The sequence below is a fragment of the Balaenoptera borealis genome (assembly GCF_965194805.1).
Source record: "Balaenoptera borealis genome assembly, chromosome: 20".
NCBI classification, from domain to species: domain Eukaryota; kingdom Metazoa; phylum Chordata; class Mammalia; order Artiodactyla; family Balaenopteridae; genus Balaenoptera; species Balaenoptera borealis.
The window spans coordinates 12,385,697-12,403,352 of record NC_138879.1 but is presented as its reverse complement, the minus strand read 5'-3'; the positions used below and the strand labels follow the sequence as shown (position 1 = coordinate 12,403,352).

General features: G+C 58.1%; 2 protein-coding genes across 10 annotated transcripts; both read left to right on the top strand.

Annotated features, from left to right (window-relative positions):
* The first annotated feature begins 1,468 nt into the window (after positions 1-1,468).
* MAFG (MAF bZIP transcription factor G) lies at positions 1,469-10,782 on the top strand. Of its 6 annotated transcripts, none has more exons than XM_082374267.1 (3): positions 1,469-1,693; positions 5,770-5,832; positions 5,930-10,782. In XM_082374267.1, the coding sequence occupies exons 2-3, from the start codon at positions 5,797-5,799 to the stop codon at positions 6,380-6,382; spliced, it is 489 nt and encodes a 162-aa protein (XP_082230393.1). In that variant the 5' UTR covers positions 1,469-1,693; positions 5,770-5,796; the 3' UTR covers positions 6,383-10,782. The 6 variants fall into 6 exon arrangements, with proteins under 6 accessions (XP_082230393.1, XP_082230395.1, XP_082230394.1 ...); XM_082374269.1 differs by having other exon boundaries at positions 1,563-1,697; XM_082374268.1 differs by lacking the exon at positions 1,469-1,693 and adding an exon at positions 2,328-2,348.
* A 59-nt stretch (positions 10,783-10,841) lies between these two features.
* On the top strand, positions 10,842-17,436 carry SIRT7 (sirtuin 7). Of its 4 annotated transcripts, none has more exons than XR_014238820.1 (11): positions 10,842-10,999; positions 11,070-11,207; positions 11,295-11,399; positions 13,081-13,151; positions 13,241-13,313; positions 14,706-14,804; positions 14,879-15,115; positions 15,200-15,341; positions 15,520-15,626; positions 16,074-16,159; positions 16,749-16,889. XR_014238820.1 is itself a non-coding variant. In XM_082374249.1 (10 exons), exons 1-10 carry the CDS (start codon positions 10,847-10,849, stop codon positions 16,945-16,947), a joined length of 1,263 nt encoding a protein of 420 aa, XP_082230375.1. In that variant the 5' UTR covers positions 10,843-10,846; the 3' UTR covers positions 16,948-17,436. The 4 variants fall into 4 exon arrangements, 1 of the variants encoding a protein (XP_082230375.1); XR_014238821.1 differs by having other exon boundaries at positions 10,843-10,999; positions 15,261-15,341; XR_014238822.1 differs by lacking the exon at positions 16,074-16,159 and having other exon boundaries at positions 10,843-10,999; positions 16,749-16,888.
* Positions 17,437-17,656: the final 220 nt, after the last annotated feature.

Genomic DNA, 17,656 nt, shown 5'->3' with positions numbered 1-17,656 from the left:
GATGTGGGGAAGTGGGGCAGAGCCACATGGGCCTGAGAAGGGGTGTGATGCGGGGAAAAAGCTATGAGGTGTCTCTGGTGTTCTGCAGGGACTGACACCTGGGGAAACCCCTGCAAGTGTGAGCACAGACCTGAGCAGAGCAGGCCAGAAGGAGCCGGCAGCTGGTGGTGAGGATGCTAGAGGTCCAAAAGGACCTCTTTCTTGGCCTCAGGGGCAGGTCTTTGTGATTTAGTACATTAAAAGTTGAGGGCTTTAGAAGTCTTGCCCTGGGCATATTAAGGCCCTATAGTCTGCGAGACTCGGGCTTCACCCAGTGCAGCGGGACATGCCCTGCACTTAAAGAGCATAGGATGATAAGACAACCACATGCAACCCTGCAAAGCAGAAGGTGACAAGGTGCTGTGGGGTTCAGAGGGAAGCTACTGGAGTCTGGCAGGGAGAGCTGCTGACGCCTTGATGTCCCCTGGCTCTGGGGGCCTCCTGGGTTGGCCTCCATCATTCATTCAATGGCACTGAATCCCTTTGAGGACCCAGCAGCCTGTCCCTCACTCATCCCTCTTTCAGCTCACCTGATTTCTACTGACCTGCCTGGCAGGGTAGGTCACCCTTCCTGGCTTTACACTTGAGAAGGTAAGTCAAAGTAGAAATTGGATCCCTTCAATGTCCCTTCTTCCTTTTGTCACCTCTTTCTCTGGGAATTTTGAACAGCAGTGAGAACTCCTTACAGAAAGTGCAGGAGCAGACATGGACCAGCGACCTGAGTTCCAGGCAGATGCTGATGAAACAGGGAAGGAAAGGTGCAATTCCTACGTCAACTATTAATTCAACAGATGTTTACCCCACACCCACCCTGAGCCGGACTCGTTCCAGGAACCGCCTGAGTCCTTGTCACTCATGTGAGCTCTCGGGATGTTGCGTGAAGACAGACCACACTACACAGAGGATCTTGGAGGCGGCCTTGAGCAGACCTAAGTTTTGAATCCTGGACAAGCCCTTCACCTCCGGGAGCATATGGGTCTCCTATGTGCCAGGCCACTGTTCCTGGCAGGGATGAGACCCGCTCCAGTTTCGGAGGCAGTGCATGCAGTCTGACAGGCGGCATCAGAAACACCATGAGAATCTTCTCCATAATGCGTGGGGACGTCGGGTCCGCACCTGCACCCTGGACACGTGGCCTTTGAAACGTCTACACAGAAAGCTCAGGAGAGCATTTGGGCAGGATCACCAGGCCCCGCCTCGAAGGGGGCGGGGCCGGTCGGGAGCGCGCGCCCGGGCCAGTCCCGCGAGACCTCACCCACCGGGCGCGGCTTGCGTTGCCCGGGCGACGGCGCCCGGGCGCGCAGGCGCAGTGCGGGCGTGCCCCGCCCCCGCCGCCGCCGCTGCCGCGCCTTCCCCTTTAAGCCCCAGCCGGTCGCGTCGCCGCTTCATGAATGGAGCCCACGTGACCAAACATCATGTGACGTCTGTGGAGCGGCGGCGGCGGCGGCGGCGGCGGCGGCGGCGGCGGCGGCGGAGGAGGAGGATCCGGAGCCCCAAGCCTGGTCCGGCCCGGCCTTCCCAGCGCGCTCGGCCCGGCCCGCGCAGGCGGCGAGCCCCCACTCTGGGCCCGGAGCCCCCGCGCGGCCAGCCCCGCGCGGCCTCGGAGCGCCCGCCCCGCCCCGCCCCGGCCTCGGCCCGCCGGGCCCGCAGTGTGGTGGGTGAGTGAGGCGGTGGCCGGGCCGGGGCCGGGGCCGGGGCCGGGGGCCGGGGCCGAGAGGGGGGCGGGTGGGTGCTCCGGTCCGGGGGCGGGTGCTCGCGGGGCCGCTGCTCCTTCCGGCGGCCTGTGGTGGCGTGGTCCGGGTGCTCCGGGCTTTGGGTCTGCCCTGTGCCCTGCTGGCGGCCCATGCCTCGATTTCCCCACCGGTCCGGAGCGGCTCCTGGTCCCTCCGCCTGGGGTGCTGGGGTGGGCGCGCGGGCCCGCAGGGGCGGGGCGGGGCGTGCGCTGGTCTTGCTCGGTGAAGCCGGGGAGTCCTGGAGGGAGGGACGGCCGGGGTGGCGGGAGGAAAGGGTGGGGTCGAGCGGGGCGCCCAGGGCTCCGTGGAAGAGCTCGGCGGCCCCAGCCTGAGCTGCTGATTCATCAGGTGTCTGTGTCAACGCCTCCCAGGCGCGGGGTCCTCGGCTGGCTAGGGGAAGGAAGCGGCACGTGGGGGGGCGGGCTGGGAAGACCCTGCCCGCTCCGGCTTCGCTCCGTCACACGCTTGCCAGAGCCCAGAAGGAGACTTGCTGAGTCATCAGCATGAGGTCACTCGATGCTCGTCCTGATGCCTGGGGGGATTAGAGCTAGGGGCCTGAGAGGCCGGGAAACGGGGGTGAGAGGGAAACCGTGGGGAGTGAGAAGGGGCCAGGCCCCGGGCTGGGGCGCCTGCTTAAGTTTGGGCTGATATGGGAGTTTAGGGTAAGGTGGGTGAGGAGTAAATGGAGAGGTCACGGTGCAGGTTATCCCGGGGTAGAGGGTGAAGTCTCTGGCCTGTCCATCCCCTCCCAGGCAGGCTCTTCTCAGGCTGCTGGTCCCTGACCCGCCTCTGGGACAGCTCCCCAAACTGGGAAATAGTTCTGAGTGAGAAGAGGGGAGGAGCTTAGGGGGGCCGTGCTTGCGGGCTGGGAAGTAGGCTTTCCCTATGACTGGTCTGGTTGGCCAGGCTGGGAAGTCTCCCGGTGGGAAGAGGCTGAGGCAGTGGGAGAAGGAGGGGTGCCTGTACTAGAGTCCTGGGTGACAGTGGACAGCGCAGAGGGCGAGTAGGCGCAGCTCTACCAGGAAATTGCAAATGAGAGGAGGCAGCAGGACTTAGACTCTCATCAGGGGAGCGAGGTGTCTGGTGAGCAGGCTGTGGCTCTCTTCGCAACCTGGCCTTGGGGTCCGGGTTGAGGCTGCGGGTGGTGGTAACTTTGAGGGTGCCCAGCAGGTGGACTGGTGTGGATAGCATGGGTTGAAGAATCCCAGTCACCCCAAAGTTGTTCCACTTGAGGTTGGGGCGCAATATTGTGCAGGTTAGCAAAGAACGTGGCCCTGATGGGTGTCAGGCCAGGTGGTAGGGAATCCTGGGGAGTGACAGCCTCAGGGTGGTGTGGCTTGAGCCACTTTTCCTGGGTGTGTGAATGGTTCCTGGTCTTCAGGGGTGGGGGAGTGTTTCGTCTAGACCAGAGCTGACCCTTCTTGCCCATGCGTTCATGGCTAGGTAAGGCTGACCTTGTAGTTTGTCCTCAGGCATTCCCTTCCCTCTCCCCCATTCCTGAGCTTATAGATGCTAGATGTTTTAACACTTCAGCTGATCTTTTGGCTGGAATTTTATGCCCCAGGAAAATGCAGATTCCTGGAGGGATGTTTCTTCAAATCTTCTTAGCTACTTATGCTTTGGTGGAAATTAAGTTTTAGACTTTTTTCAGAGGGCTTCTGGAGGAGGTGGGTCTAAAGGGCAGGGTGGGAGTGTAGCGGGCTAGGTGGGGGTGCCAGAGTGACCAAGGCCACATCTGCCTTGGCTTGGGAGGTTTGGCCACTGGGGTTTGCAGGACAGGAGAAGGAGCAGGGGCGGGCTGGGCTCTTGTCTACTGTCCATGCCCTGGAGTTTGGGCCCAGGGGAAGGGGATGGAGTTCTTTCCCCTTTCCGGCTGGCTCTCACCTTGAGTGGGTGGCCCTGGGTACCTTGGTGGATCGGTGCCCTTGGAACCACCCATGCCTTCTCCACAAAATGTGCTCAGCCTCAGGGGGAGCAGAGGCGGGAGGAGGGCTGAGGGTTCTCCTTGATCCGGTCTCTGGGATCCCCTCCCTCTGGTTTCTAGAGGTGCCCTGAGCCATCAATCCCAGCCCATGCCCAAAAGCTGTCTCTGTCCCATCAGTGTGTGTCCCCAGGTAGTGGAGACAAGGCCAGGAAGCTGGAAGCATGGGCTTTGCTGAGACCCACCCCTCCCCCACCTGAGCACAAGCACACCTTTGATTAGGAGGCGATTGGCTTCACTTGTGATGTGCTGAGTTCAGGGCTTCTGTGGCGGGTGAAATCTGCTGAGGAGGCACTTTTCAGCTCCCAGCCACCACGCTCGGCACTTTTCTGTGTGATCTCTTCAGGAAGTCACCGTGTGCTCAGCATTCGTGGGGTGGAGGGAGGATGGCAAGTGGGAAAAGCTGGTGCCAGGGCTTTTCCTTTGGACTGACAGTGGCAGGACCAGTGCAGTGACACTGTACCTGGACCTGAGGTTGGGGGAGCTCCTCCAGCTCTGCCTTGAGGACTTGACTCCCGGGGTAGGCGTGGGGCCCTGAGGACCTTCTGGCCTCCAGCTCCTCTGCCCCATCCTCTGCTCTGGAAGAACAGTAGGGCCGGAGCCTCGGGGCATGGCTGTGGGGAGGCGTCTCTGGCCCCCTTGCCTGCAGCCTCGCATCCTGGTACAGGGCTGGGTGAGGAGGGGTTTCTACCCAGAGTGAGTGTTTGCCTCCACCTCCCCAGCCATACTTTAGTGACCTGATAGGGCTGAGAAGACCCTGCAGGCCCAAATTGCCTGAGTGCTTGTAGCTTCTCCAGGAGCGCACCACAGTGCTTGTTAGGCCTCCGTTTACCTCCCTGCATCTAACCTGGAAGGTCATGGAGGGAGTGGGGGGGGCAGAGGGGGTCCAGCTGAGCCAGGAATCCCAGGACTAGGTGGGTAAAAATGTCCTTGGCAGGGCTGTGGAAAAGATGACCAAGTGGGTGGGAGGGGGGCCTCTGGTTTTTGTTCCTTGCCCTGTGGGTGCGGACCCTGAGCAGGGAGCCAGAGAGTAGTCAGTGGCCAGAGAGGGCTGAGCAGGCCGCTGGGGGGTCGATTGTGGGCACTCTTGTGCAATACCCTGGATGGGGTGGGGCAGAGTACAAAAGGCTGCAACCCAAAGCCACAGGATGGTTACTCCATCAGCAGCAGAGGTGGACAGAGAGGGCGAAGGGGCCCAGGGCCCGGCTTCTCTGGCTGGAGTGTCTGCCACCAGTAGGTCTGGGGAACTCCCACCAGTGTTAAAGACAGAGTCAGAGCTGGTTGGACAGCTCCGTTTGCTGCTCTTCAAAGTGAGCAGTCTGGGAGAATTGGCACTCTCCTGCATCCTCCCCTCTGCCCGAGTCCCCAGTGGGGACGCCCAGTGAGCCTTCATGGGAGCAGGGCTTTGCCCCAGGCCAGCTTAGGGGAGGTAGAGCCCTAGAGTACACACTCACAGGGGCGCTGGCCCCGGGCCTCACCTGCTGTTGGCCAGGCTGGCCTTCGTTGCCCCAGCAGCTTGCTGCTGCCAGTCCCCTGGAGCTGTGTTGGCGGGCGGCCTTGGGGAGTGCCAGGCTGGTGAGAGAGCGGGAGCGATGTGCTGAGTCAGCATGACTCGCGGGAACAGCCGTGCTCTGGGGCGCACTGGGGTTATTTTTAAAGCTCCTGGCTTCCTTCTAGGCTGGCCCCTCCCTCATCCTTCTAATCTCTCCCCTGGCCCCTTTTCTTGCCTCTGCCTCCCTAATAGCCCTCCAGTTCCCCTTCCCCCATCAGACCCTCCTGGTCTCCCCCCTGGTTCCCTAGGGGCAGGGCGGACAGGGAGCAGCCCAGCTTGGGAGAGGCGAGGCTGAAGGGCGGTCCTTGAGGCCAGGTATCAGGGGAATGGGCAGGCAAGGGGTGAGGCTGGGGACTGGGTGCCTTCCCCTGAGCGGGCAGAGGGTGTAAGGGGGCTCAGGGCTCTGTGTGGACTGGGGAGGGGAAGGGTCTCCAGGGTCCTGACCTGCGCTCCCTGTCTCACAGAGTGCCTGCTTGCTGTGCCCTCGGGTTATGACGACCCCCAATAAAGGAAACAAGGCCTTGAAGGTGAGCAGATAGGGTGGGCAGTGTCTCAGGGCTGGGGTGGCACAGGGGCAGACTGCCCCCACTTGGCCTGTGACCTCGTGCGCTATGCCCTCCCCAGGTGAAGCGGGAGCCGGGAGAGAATGGCACCAGCCTGACAGATGAGGAGCTGGTGACCATGTCAGTGCGGGAGCTGAACCAGCACCTGCGGGGCCTGTCCAAGGAGGAGATCATCCAGCTGAAGCAGCGCCGGCGCACGCTCAAGAACCGCGGCTATGCCGCCAGCTGCCGCGTGAAGCGGGTGACCCAGAAGGAGGAGCTGGAGAAGCAGAAGGCAGAGCTGCAGCAGGAGGTGGAGAAGCTGGCCTCGGAGAACGCCAGCATGAAGCTGGAGCTCGATGCCCTGCGCTCCAAGTACGAGGCCCTGCAGAACTTCGCCAGGACCGTGGCCCGAAGCCCTGTGGCGCCAGCTCGGGGTCCCCTTGCTGCTGGCTTGGGGCCCCTCGTCCCCGGCAAGGTGGCCGCCACCAGCGTCATCACGATAGTAAAGTCCAAGACGGACGCCCGGTCGTAGGGACGCGCTTGCCCAGGCGGGTCTGCAAGGGGCCAGTAGGCGCATGGCAAATTCAGCAGCCCTGTCCCCCTCTCCCTCCCTCCTCTTCCTCCTCTTCTCTTCTTTTCCTCCTCTCCTACCTCCTCCCTTCCCTGCAAAGCACAACCTGCACCCCAGGGGCGCCGGGCTGAGCCCCTTTGATCTCGTCGTTGTCATCGTGTGTTTTGTACGTTGGGATTGGTCAGTTTGGTGGTGACGTGGGGTCGCCCCCGCCCCCTTTGTACCACGGGCAGGTGGGCTTGGAGTCCAGAGTCGGCCTGTGGGAGTGGACAGAGAGAAAGATTGACTGGGTGCTCTGGGGCACATGTGTCCCTGAGCAGGGAGGGCTGCAGGGCAGGAGAGAGTCTGTTCTCGCTGCAGAATGGCCCACAGGCTCTGACAGCCACCAGGCTAGCGGTGGGGGGGGGGGGGGGGGCAATTCACTCTCAGCTCGACCTGCAGGCATAGACGGGCACTGCTCTGCAGAGTAGGCTGTCCCTGAGGGCCCTGGACAGGGGGGCCACCAGTCTGGCGCTGGGGGGATGGGGTGTCGTGTGGCTGTGGGCCGGGGGCCTTGGCACTCACACCTGACGTGTTGCACTGAACAAGACCAAATCACTGGTTGTGAGCGTACGTGAAGGGTGTGTCCAGTGTCCTGCGATGGGTCCCGTGTCACTGTTTACATGACCTATTTGTGTGGTTACATAGCCCTTTATTTAAAAGAGAGAAGTTCCTTTTACGAAGTTATTAAATTATATGTTTAAAAGCTAAAGAAAAAAAAAGCTGCAGAGTATTTATAAAACTGTCTTTTTAAAAAAAAAAAAAAAAGCGAGAACATTTGACCGTATAAACAGAAAAGGGAAGAAAGTATAATAGAAACTTTGCTAGTTTAAAAAAAGAAAAAAAAAAATCCTTTCTTGTAAACTTACAGACAAGTCTTTGTGGCTGTTGGAGTTTAGTTTTTATATACACAGAGTTATCAGACGTTATTTATAAAACTTAGTTAAAAAAAAAGACAAAAAAAAAGCCAAGCCGTGAGCGACCAGAAGGCGCGTCCTGACGTCCTCTTTGCTATCTCTTTTGCAATTGTACCGAAAGTGACTTACTCCTTTGCCCTTCCTGCTTCCGTCTCTTGCCGGTGCCGTGGTGTTGTCTGTGCCTGGTGAGGTCTTGTGCAGCGTCACGTGCTGGTGCTTCTGGTGACCTTTGACCTGTGGGTGTCACTTCTTGTGTCTGTTCTCCCGTGTTTGTTTTTTGGATTTGGTTGTGGTTTTACTTCTGCTGGCTTGTCAGGCCTGGGCTGTAGTGCCAGGCTGCGCCTGCTCCAGTGGAGCTTGGGGTGTCTGTGCCTCCAGCCCAGCCTCTTCTGCTTTGGCGCCCACCCCGAGCCCCCGGGGAGGTCAGATGCAGGGCTCTGCCACACCCCTCTGCTGACCCTTGGCTTCGCATGTGTGTCTCAGGCTTGGGCTGATCCAGTGGCAGGGTAGGTGAAACTGGGGGTCATCCTGGGCCCCCGTCCCGCCCCCTCACTACTTCCTTGCCCACCGTCTCTGGCCCTGGGTGGGGGCTTGCAGGGACCAAGGAGTCACTGTGGGTGCCCGCCAGGCCAGGGCCAAGCTGCCCCCGACTGTCTTCCTTCTGGCCTCCAGTCAATGTGTTTGGGCTCCAGCCACCAATCTGGGGTTTGTTCCGGTGGGTTTTGTGTAGGCCTCAGCAGGGGAACCCCAGGGGCCCGCGGCTCACTCATCCCAGAACTGTTTCCATGCTGCGGGACGGTGCTTCCCAGGCAGAACCAGGTGGTTTTGGGGCCCACCTGGGGCAGCGCCTTCTCCTTGCCTGAGGGCCTGGGGGTCTCCACCAGTGCCAGACAAGGGCTACGGTCTCCAGGGCCAGGTCCTGTCCCCCATATCCCACTGAACATGCTGGCAGCTCTTGCCTATGGGCCTTCTTTCAACTCCCTTTGGGGTCTGTGTCTTCCAGGGATCCACTGCTCGGCTTGTGGAGGTGCTTCCCCGGGGCTGAGCCCACCTCCCCGTCCTGGCCACTCGGTGAGGCAGCCAGGTCTCCCAGACTTGGCTCAGGCAGCTGCTCGTAGGCATGTGATGGGGCTGCCTGTGGTGCCTGCCCCCCAAGAGGCTACTGCCCTGGCTCTGGCCGTGTGGGGCTTGGCTACTCCTTGGGGTTGCTGGTTGGCTTCTCTGGGGGCCCTGAACCCCTGAAAAAGCACAGACAAGTGGGCTAATGAAAAGAAAAAACAGTGCGGCCAGGCAGGGTTTAACCTTGTGGACAGCAGAATCTTCATCCCAGAGTTTACAGTGTGCCTGTGGGATAGGAGGGGGGATGTGCTGTCAACTTCTGTTGTCTTGATGGGCTGATCTTGGCCCTAGATATTCAGAGACATTCCTGGCTGTACCCAGGTTGGCCTGCAATGGAGATTTTGACCATTGACTCTGAATCACTTAGTGGCTTCCTTTGCCTCCCTGCAGTCTGGCTCTGTCTACCTAAGGTCCAGACGAGAGTAGTTGATGTTTCTTGTAGCAGCAAGTTGGAACACATCATAAGAATCCCTTAAGAGAGATCATGCCCTGTCCTGGACAGGGGGAGGGACAGGCTCCCCGTGTCCAAGTACGGTCCCCACTTTTATCCTGGCTGGGAGGTGGGCCTCCATCTCTGTGCACCCCTGCCATGCTGTAGACCTAGAGAGAGGAGGGTTTGAGGGTGGGCATGTGCTGAACAGAAATTGCAGGTCCTTGGTTTGGTTTACAGCCGCTTCTGGAGTTAGTGAAGCTATACTTCCTTTCGAGGTTTTTGGATTTGGAGCAACTGTTCCTTGGGTCTGGGGGAGCATCCTGCTCCCATCAAGCCAGTCTCTTGGGGCTGCTCTGCCCCTTCTCCCCTTCTCTTTCGTTATTGACAGTAGATCCTGTGTCCACATGTGACCGTTTGGCGTCTTTCTGATTCTCGTTAATTCGTTTTCCCTAGTGTGAGCGTGTTGTGTTCTCTCTCCTCAACTTTTTGACACAGCGAATTGAGGGCTTTGGCTGAGGCCAAGTCTCCCAAACTTGTCCGCTAAGTAAACCATAATGTGCACCTTCCTTCACACCTTGCCCTTGCCCAACTCCTCCCTATCCCAACATGGACACTCAGATTTCAGAGGAGAACCCTTTGAGAACAGGTCAGCTCCTGCCCAGAGTATGGCCCCAGGGAGCCCACCCCATGGCTCTTGGCTGCTGCTCCAGGTGGCACTGCGTTTGTGCAGGTGAGAAGTTGTGGCTGCTGTGTGGTGTGCTGGTTTCTGCCGGGTGCCAGGCCTCCCTGGAGGCTTTTCTACTCTTGGTCCAGGCTTCAGGTCTGGGCACAACCCTGATCAGCAGCAGCAGCCTTGCTGGTCTGTGGCTGGGCCCACGGCTCTGATCAGCTGCAGCCTGCTTTGGGATGGGTGGTCGAGCCCCATCTTGTCCCTGCGACTTCCCTCTCTGGGGTGGCCGGTTGGCCAAAGCTTCCGTCCACAGCTGGGAAGCCACAGCCTGCAACACTGTTTCCGCTCTAGGATCTTTTAAGTTACTTTTTTAGGCTGTGGTTTGGTGAAAGGAACCAACACATTAACGATTTTTTTCCCCCAGAAGCCACTGAATAATTCTTGCTGGCCGGTTTTCGCCTTCCTTTTGGCTGCCTGGTTTTGAAGCAGATGGGAAGAGGCAGGGGTGTGCCCTCGAGACTGATGGCTTGTCCTGCTCTGGCCTGTGTGTCCTGAGCATGTGCTGTACCTGTTGGACCAGTCGCACACATTTCCACCCCACTCTGCAGCAGCAGCCTTGGTACGTGGGTGTCCCTTCAGTCTGAGCTGGAGTGTAGGAGAGCTCGTCCCCGATGACCTGTGAAGGGGGACCCCTCTAACAGCCTCATGTCCCAGCCCCACCCTTCCCCACATCCCCTCAATCTGAAGCCTTTAACCAAACGGGAGTGGGTACAGAAAGCCTTCTCCTGGCATCTTAGGGCAGCAGGACAAGGGCTGTCCAGTGTGTCCAGCTCTGCTGCTCTCCTGGCGCTGAGAGGTGGGCGGAGCAGAGTTGATCAGACCCTGCCTGCCCTGCCTAGGGCTGAAGACAGGAGGTGGGGTGGGTACGCTGGGATCTGCCGGGGTGGGCGGGGGGTTGTTGAAGATCCAGGTGGGGAGGGGCCCTACTGGAGCACTCTGGCTGACCTGGGTGGCGGCGGCCTCGCGCCCTCCCTGCCCTGTGCAGTATTTATTGCTAAATTATTGTCCAGGAGGGGCGGCACTGGGCCGGGCCCCGGGTATTTATTGCTGTACATAGTGTATGTTTGTGATATATAAGGTTTTCTTTATTTTGTATATGATCAATAAACACCTTTTAAAGAGACTGGCAGGTGCTTCCTTGGGGCGACGCAAGGGTGGGGCGGAAGGGCGGGGCGGGCCTCGTGCGCATGTGTCGGCGCGCGGCCTGCCGGGAGGCGGAAGCGGAAGCGCGAGTCTCCCCGGGAGTGATGGCCGCCGGGGGTCTGAGCCGGTCGGAGCGCAAGGCGGCGGAGCGGGTCCGGAGGCTGCGGGAGGAGCAGCAGAGGGAGCGCCTCCGCCAGGTACGGCGTTGCCCGCCCCGCGCCGCGCCCCCAGTCCGCGTCGTCCTCACCGCCCACCCCGCGCCCGCAGGTGTCGCGCATCCTGAGGAAGGCGGCGGCCGAGCGCAGCGCGGAGGAGGGCCGGCTTCTGGCCGAGAGCGAGGACCTGGTGACCGAGCTGCAGGGCCGGAGCAGGCGGCGCGAGGGCCTGAAGCGGCGGCAGGAGGAGGCGAGTCCGGGGTGCGGGCGGGCCGGGCGGGGGCCGGGGCGCGGGCGGGCCGGGGCCGGCTCACGACCGGCCTCGGCGTCTCGGCAGGTGTGCGACGACCCGGAGGAGCTGCGGAGGAAAGTCCGGGAGCTGGCTAGCGCCGTCCGCAACGCCAAGCACCTGGTCGTCTACACGGGCGCGGGGATCAGCACGGTAAGGAGACGAGGCGGGGACGGCCGCGCCTCGGGTCGGCTCCCAGGTTGTGCGAAACACGGACCGCCGGGGGCGGGCGGGGGGCGCCCCCTTCTGGGTGTCGGACCCCAGCACCAAACACCGTATTCTGTTAAGCAACAGTACCTATTCGCAAAAGCTCGCCTTAAAAGCACCTGTTGAGGGTCTTTGTTTTTTTAGAGAAACTCAGAATGACTCTATTTGGAACTTCGCTAAGTAGATAAACATTCTTAAATGCTTGAATTTTCTATTGTACCCAGTTAGAGACAGTAAAGGAAGAGAGATAAAAACGGGGTGTAATACTTCGGTGCTTGTCCCAAGGTTATATGGGCCGAGCTAAGCCCTAAACTACCTTCTGATTCCCCATTCATTGTGTGTCCTGAATATTGAAGTAAGGTAAGTGGAATACAAGGCAGTATGCATTAGAGTGCACCAGGTAAGGAAGAGAAATGTTTTGGCTTTTGATAAGTTTTATCAGGAAGCTACCTGGGTGGTAGAACGTGACTAGCTTTGACAGTGTGGGTAGCACGTTGTTTAATTGCTGGGTGCAAGCTGAGTGTGATCTACATGTAGGCCCAGCAGAGGTGAATAGCAAGGATTTCTGTGGAGAGGTCCGTAGGTGATGATAATAAACCATATAAATGAATGACTGTAATGTGAAGCTGGCTGTGCTAGGCTGCTAGAATAGAAATCCAGATATGCCCTCTGTGGTCTCTGAGAGCTGGGAAACCCATCTGGTTGTTTTTCTGTGAGAAGTGGCATTGAGTCTGGGCCTTGAAGGGTGAGTAAGATTTTACAGACACGAAGTAAGACACTCCATACAGGGATGACTGAAGAAGCCCAGTAGTGAGAATGTGTGAGGTATGTTAACTGCTTTAACTTATCAACACCTGGAGCCCTGGCACATGTGAATTCTTGTCATTAGATTATGTAAAAGCAGTAATACCACCTTTTAAAGAACTGTAAGCAGTTACTAAAGCCACATGCTGTTCATTAATTTGCTCTGAGTGTTACTGTTTAAGGTTCCCTTTTTCCATGTGAGTCAGACCCACTGGTCAGGTGGGCATTTTTCTGAGCTTTAGCAGCAGGGAAGAGACAGGGCTCCCTACGAGGGAGGTCACTCACACCTCAGGAAGCACAGGGCACCTTGATCCTGGCACACTCTCTGTTTTCTTCTCTCGGGGTGGCTCTGTTTCACTGGATTGGGAACTTGGGAAATTCAGTAATGTTTATCTCATTGAAGAGGTTGGTCTGTGTGAAGGTAGGCCAGGAAACATTTACAGCATCAGGATGTGAGAACGTGGAGGGAGGCGTGCAGTGAGCCTAACCAGTCCTCGCTCTCCGTATGAGGACAGACATGGCCACAGAGTCCAGGCTGTACTACATGCTAGAGAGGCTCCCAGGGCGGGCAGGGCTCCTTGGAGCCTAGAAGGATGAGCTGGACCGGGTTTGGGTGCAGGGGTCCTGGCAGAGGGAAGGAGCCACAGGGGGTGCACTCCATCTGGGAGGACAGGTTAGACTAGGAAATGCTCAGCCTGAGGAACGAATTGAGGCCAGTCTGTGGGCCAGCACTTCTCAAAGGGCTGGGAGAAATTATTGGGAATTCTGCCAGTGCCTACAGTGATGTCTTTTCACTGGGCTTATCTCCTTTCTGAACCTGCAGGCAGCTTCTATCCCAGATTACCGGGGTCCTAATGGAGTGTGGACGCTGCTTCAGAAAGGAAGAAGCATTAGGTAAGCAGCCTAGCACAGCCTTCCCACCTAGTTGAGCAGGGACCTGACCTTGAAGCTCTCCTCACCTTCATTTCCCTTCTACCTGGCAGTGCTGCTGACCTGAGTGAGGCCGAGCCGACCCTCACCCACATGAGCATCGCCTGCTTACACGAGCAGAAGCTGGTAAGAGCCCAGGGTGGCTGGTGTACAGCCATCCTTCGGTATCCCCCTTGGATACCAAAAGCTGAGGGTGCTCAAGTCCCTTGTATAAAATGGCGTAGTGTTTGTATATAACCTGCACACCTCCCCCCCATACTTTATTATTTACTTATTTATTTATTTTTAAAATAAATTTATTTTATTTATTTTATTTTTGGCTGCGTTGGGTCTTCGTTGCTGCGAGCGGGCTTTTCTCTAGTTGCGACGACCAGGGGCTACTCTTCATTGCGGTGCGCGGGCTTCTCACTGCGGTGGCTTCTCTTGTTGCGGGGTTCAGGCTCTAGGCGCGCAGGCTCAGAAGTTGTGGCGCACAGGCTTAGTGGCTCTGCGGCATGTGGGATCTTCCCGGACCAGGGCTCGAACCCACGTCCCCTGCATTGGCAGGCGGATTCTTAACCACTCACCACCAGGGAAGTCCTCCCCACCCACATACTTTAAATCATCTCTGAATTACTTGTAATACCTAATAAAATGCCAGTGCTACTTAAACCGGTATAAATACGACGTAAATGCTACACAGATGCTTGCCAGTGTGTGGCAAATTCAAGTTTTGCTTTTTGGAACTTTCTGGATTTTTTTTTCCCCGAATATTTTTGATCTTTGGTTGGTTGAATCTGCGGATATAGAACCGTCGGATATGGAGGGCTGATTGTACTCACTGGGTCCACGGCGAGGACCAGGAGGGCCACCTTGGTGCCCAGGTGACAACTGCATCCTACTTCTATCAGCCAGTGGACCCTGTGATGAGTGCCCACCAAGCAGTTTAGATTCCTGGTTTGAGCCTACCTCTACTCCTCCTGTGTTTCCTCTCCAAGAGTAGAGGGCCGCCTCTCCACTGAATCTTCACATAGAGGGTCCACACAGGCCCAGAGCTCGTGAGGGTAGCCCCTTCCCCTTGTGTTTCTCTTGCATTTTTCCCACAGACCTCAGGAGCCACCTAGATACAGGGGAGGCTAGTAGGAAACCTCTGGAGATCCTCTGCTAAGCACCTGCAACCGAGTGGGGAAGGGGTCGAGCCTCCTGGGCCTTCAAGGACCTGAAGCATGATGACCCAAGAGAGCATCAGTTTGGGCCCCAAGCTCCTTTCCAGCCAAGAGGGGGCAGTGCAAACATTTGCCCTCCTGGGGGCTTCTAGGGCTTCTGAGTCGTTGGGGGCGGGCCCAGTGCCCTCCCCACCGGAGCCTCCTGAGTCCTGCTGGGACCAGCCTGCTGCCCTGGGTTTGCCTTCGATGCTTTGTGCAGGGTCGGAGTTGCTGCTGGTTTGGGGGCTCTGGGGCGGGCAGGGCTCGGTATGGTTTCACTCCTGAGTGCTGCTTCCCCCCTTCCTCCTGCTGACTGCCACTGTCGCCCTTCCAGGTGCAGCACGTGGTGTCTCAGAACTGTGACGGGCTCCACCTGCGGAGCGGGCTGCCTCGCACAGCCATGTCGGAGCTCCACGGGAACATGTATATTGAAGTGAGCGGTCCCTCTGGGACTCGGGGGCCTGGGCAGGCCAGTGGCTCCTGCTCACAGGGCCCTACTCTCTTCAGGTCTGCACAGCCTGCACTCCCAACAGGGAGTATGTGCGGGTGTTTGATGTGACGGAGCGCACCGCCTTGCACCGACACCAGACCGGCCGCACCTGCCACAAGTGCGGGGCCCAGCTCCGGGACACCATCGTGCACTTTGGGGAGAGGGGGACACTGGGACAGCCTCTGAACTGGGAGGCGGCCACCCAGGCTGCCAGCAGAGCAGACACAATCCTGTGCTTAGGTTCCAGCTTAAAGGTATGCGAATGGCACCGTGGATGGGAACAGGGGTGAGCCTGCCCACATCTGGCCAGCTCAGCCTTAGACCCCAGCTTCCTGTAGCCTCCTTCCCTGGTGTGTGTGTGTGTGTGTGGTCTGTCTGTCCATCCGTCCATTCCCGCAGGTTCTAAAGAAGTATCCACACCTCTGGTGCATGACCAAGCCCCCCAGCCGGCGGCCCAAGCTCTACATTGTGAACTTGCAGGTAACTCAGGTGCTCCGAGGTGCCTCCTTAGACCCGGGCCTTAGGAGAGCCAGCGATCCCTGGGACATTTATGTCCCACACTAATGCACCACGGAGGTCTGGCTGAGTAGGGGCCAAGGCCAGCAGGCCATTGGGAAGGAGTGAGGTGCTGTCCTCACTTACCTTCTCCTGTCCCCAGTGGACCCCGAAGGATGACTGGGCTGCCCTGAAGCTGCACGGAAAGTGTGATGACGTCATGCGGCTCCTCATGGATGAGCTGGGCCTGGAGATCCCCCGCTACAGCAGGTGAGGGGGCACAGGCACATCCCCCGCTTCCCTGCCCCTGTGTGGATGGATTGTGTTTGTTGTCTTTCGTGAGCTGAGTGTAGAGAAAGCTCTGAGCTGTGGCAGATGGCATCTGAGGTGTGACTGTAGTGTGGTGGCCTCTGCAGGGACCAGCCCCAGCATTGGCTGAGGTGTCCTGGCTGGCGTGATTCCTGCGGGGAGAGGGAATCTGCCAGGGTACGCCTGGATGTCCCCCTTCACCTCAGGCAGCCTGGACGGGAAGGTGCCTTGAAGGGATGTGCTCTCAGCAACTCTGCTCATCAGGATCTGGGTGCACTTGGCTTGGGGAGCTGGAATACTTTGGGGAAGCTTAAACAAATTGTGCCTTAATACAGAATTTGTGATAATTTAGACGTGGTGTGTGTATTGAGTGAAAAGTTTACACTTTCTTTCTCTGTGAATTTTCAGGGTCTTATAGGGGAAATCAATAACTTCTTTTAATCAAAGGGTTCAAGAATTAAGGATCCCTTCACCTTCTGGGCCTGGCAATTCTTGTATGTTATGTTCGTGGTGTTCTGTAATGTGGGCCTATTGTGTACTGTACTTTTTTTTTTTTTTTTTCACATTAACTTAGCTCATTTTCTTTATCAGTGCTTATCTGTATATTAAGTTTATGATATGTGGTTCTACATCTCAGTCAGACACATGATCTCTTCACGGTGTAGTGTTTAGGCCACGTCTCCCTAGTCAGCTTCCCTCCCGTCAAGTCCTGCAGTCTGGGAAGGGGAAGAGGGTCTGGTCTACCTGTCCCTGGCCATACAAGTGAAAGGTGGGGCCCAGAGTTGGCTAGTGACTCACCCTTCCTGGGGCTACTGCCGCCCTACCCCATGTGTGCACAGCCCCCTCAATCACCGACGAGGACTGAGTTCTGCAGAGGCTGGGCTAGTCTGGGTGCTGGCCTTTGAGTTACTCGCGGAGCTTACTCCTCTCGCAGATGTTCTGGAGCTACCACTGAGCAAAGCGCAGCTGTGGTTAAGACGTGGGAGGGACGCAGGGTAACCTCAGTCAGCTTTCCCGTCCTGGGGCGGGTTGTGATTGTGAGGGGCTCCCAGGCACGCCTGACCCAGCTTTCCCTTTGCGTAGGTGGCAGGACCCCATCTTCTCGCTGGCCACTCCCCTGCGTGCGGGTGAAGAAGGCAGCCACAGTCGCAAGTCGCTGTGCAGAAGTCGAGAAGAACCTGGGCCTGGGGACCGGGGTGCACCACTTAGCTCAGCCCCTGTCCTGGGCGGCTGGTTTGGCAGGGGCTGCACCAAACGCACAAAAAGGAAGAAAGCAACGTAACCTGGTGCTTGACTGAGAACAATGATGGCACTTTGCAAATGGCCGGGACTCTTGTTCAGGGGCAAGTGGCACTGTTAAGGCCAGGACTGCCCCTGGAATTCTCTGGGGGTGACATTTTCACCCTGACGTGTTTAGCCATTTGTCCTTGTGGAAAGCTCCCTTGCACTGCTGTGGTTGCCCCCCGCATGGGCCTAATGATGGAAGACACCTCGCCCAAGCAGCCTCTTCTAAAGAGGTGGCAGCCACACCCTCTGTGAAAACAGGACTCGGGTTATTTCACACCTGGCCAGCTAAGAGGAAGCACACGGCTGCCTTACCTCATTCACTAGGCTAGTCTCAGGGGCCTCAACTCTTATTTCTACCACTTCTTACCAAAAATGTTAAATTTATAGAAGCCTTTTTCTGTATTGGGTATGCTGCAAAGGAGTGGTTTTTGAGCCTTGGCTCTCAGCAGGCCTTTTTATTGTTATTAAATATCTCTGCACTGTCTTCCTAGTGTCACCGAGTGACTGACTGTGTTTCTGAAGCGGTGGGTGGCAGCGGGCGCCTGGCGAGACTCCTGGAGGGGCGGATGCGCCCCACGTGGTCCTGCCCCATCCGCTGCTCCAGGTGGGAGCTGAAGGCTTGTGGGCGCAGGCCATTGGCCGGGAGCGGAGGGGCGGGGCCCGGCCCGGGCGGGGCTCGCCATTGGCCGCGCGGGGGAGGTGAG

What these genes read in the sequence shown, in the direction of transcription:
- MAFG (XM_082374267.1), top strand. Translation starts at nt 5,797, where the DNA reads ATGACGACCCCCAATAAAGGAAACAAGGCCTTGAAG. An exon ending in AAGGAAACAAGGCCTTGAAG is followed by an intron (nt 5,833 to 5,929) that starts GTGAGCAGATAG and finishes TGCCCTCCCCAG; the next exon opens with GTGAAGCGGGAGCCGGGAGA.
- SIRT7 (XM_082374249.1), top strand. Translation starts at nt 10,847, where the DNA reads ATGTGTCGGCGCGCGGCCTGCCGGGAGGCGGAAGCGGAAGCGCGAGTC. An exon ending in TGAAGCGGCGGCAGGAGGAG is followed by an intron (nt 11,208 to 11,294) that starts GCGAGTCCGGGG and finishes GCGTCTCGGCAG; the next exon opens with GTGTGCGACGACCCGGAGGA. An exon ending in GAGATCCCCCGCTACAGCAG is followed by an intron (nt 15,627 to 16,748) that starts GTGAGGGGGCAC and finishes CCCTTTGCGTAG; the next exon opens with GTGGCAGGACCCCATCTTCT.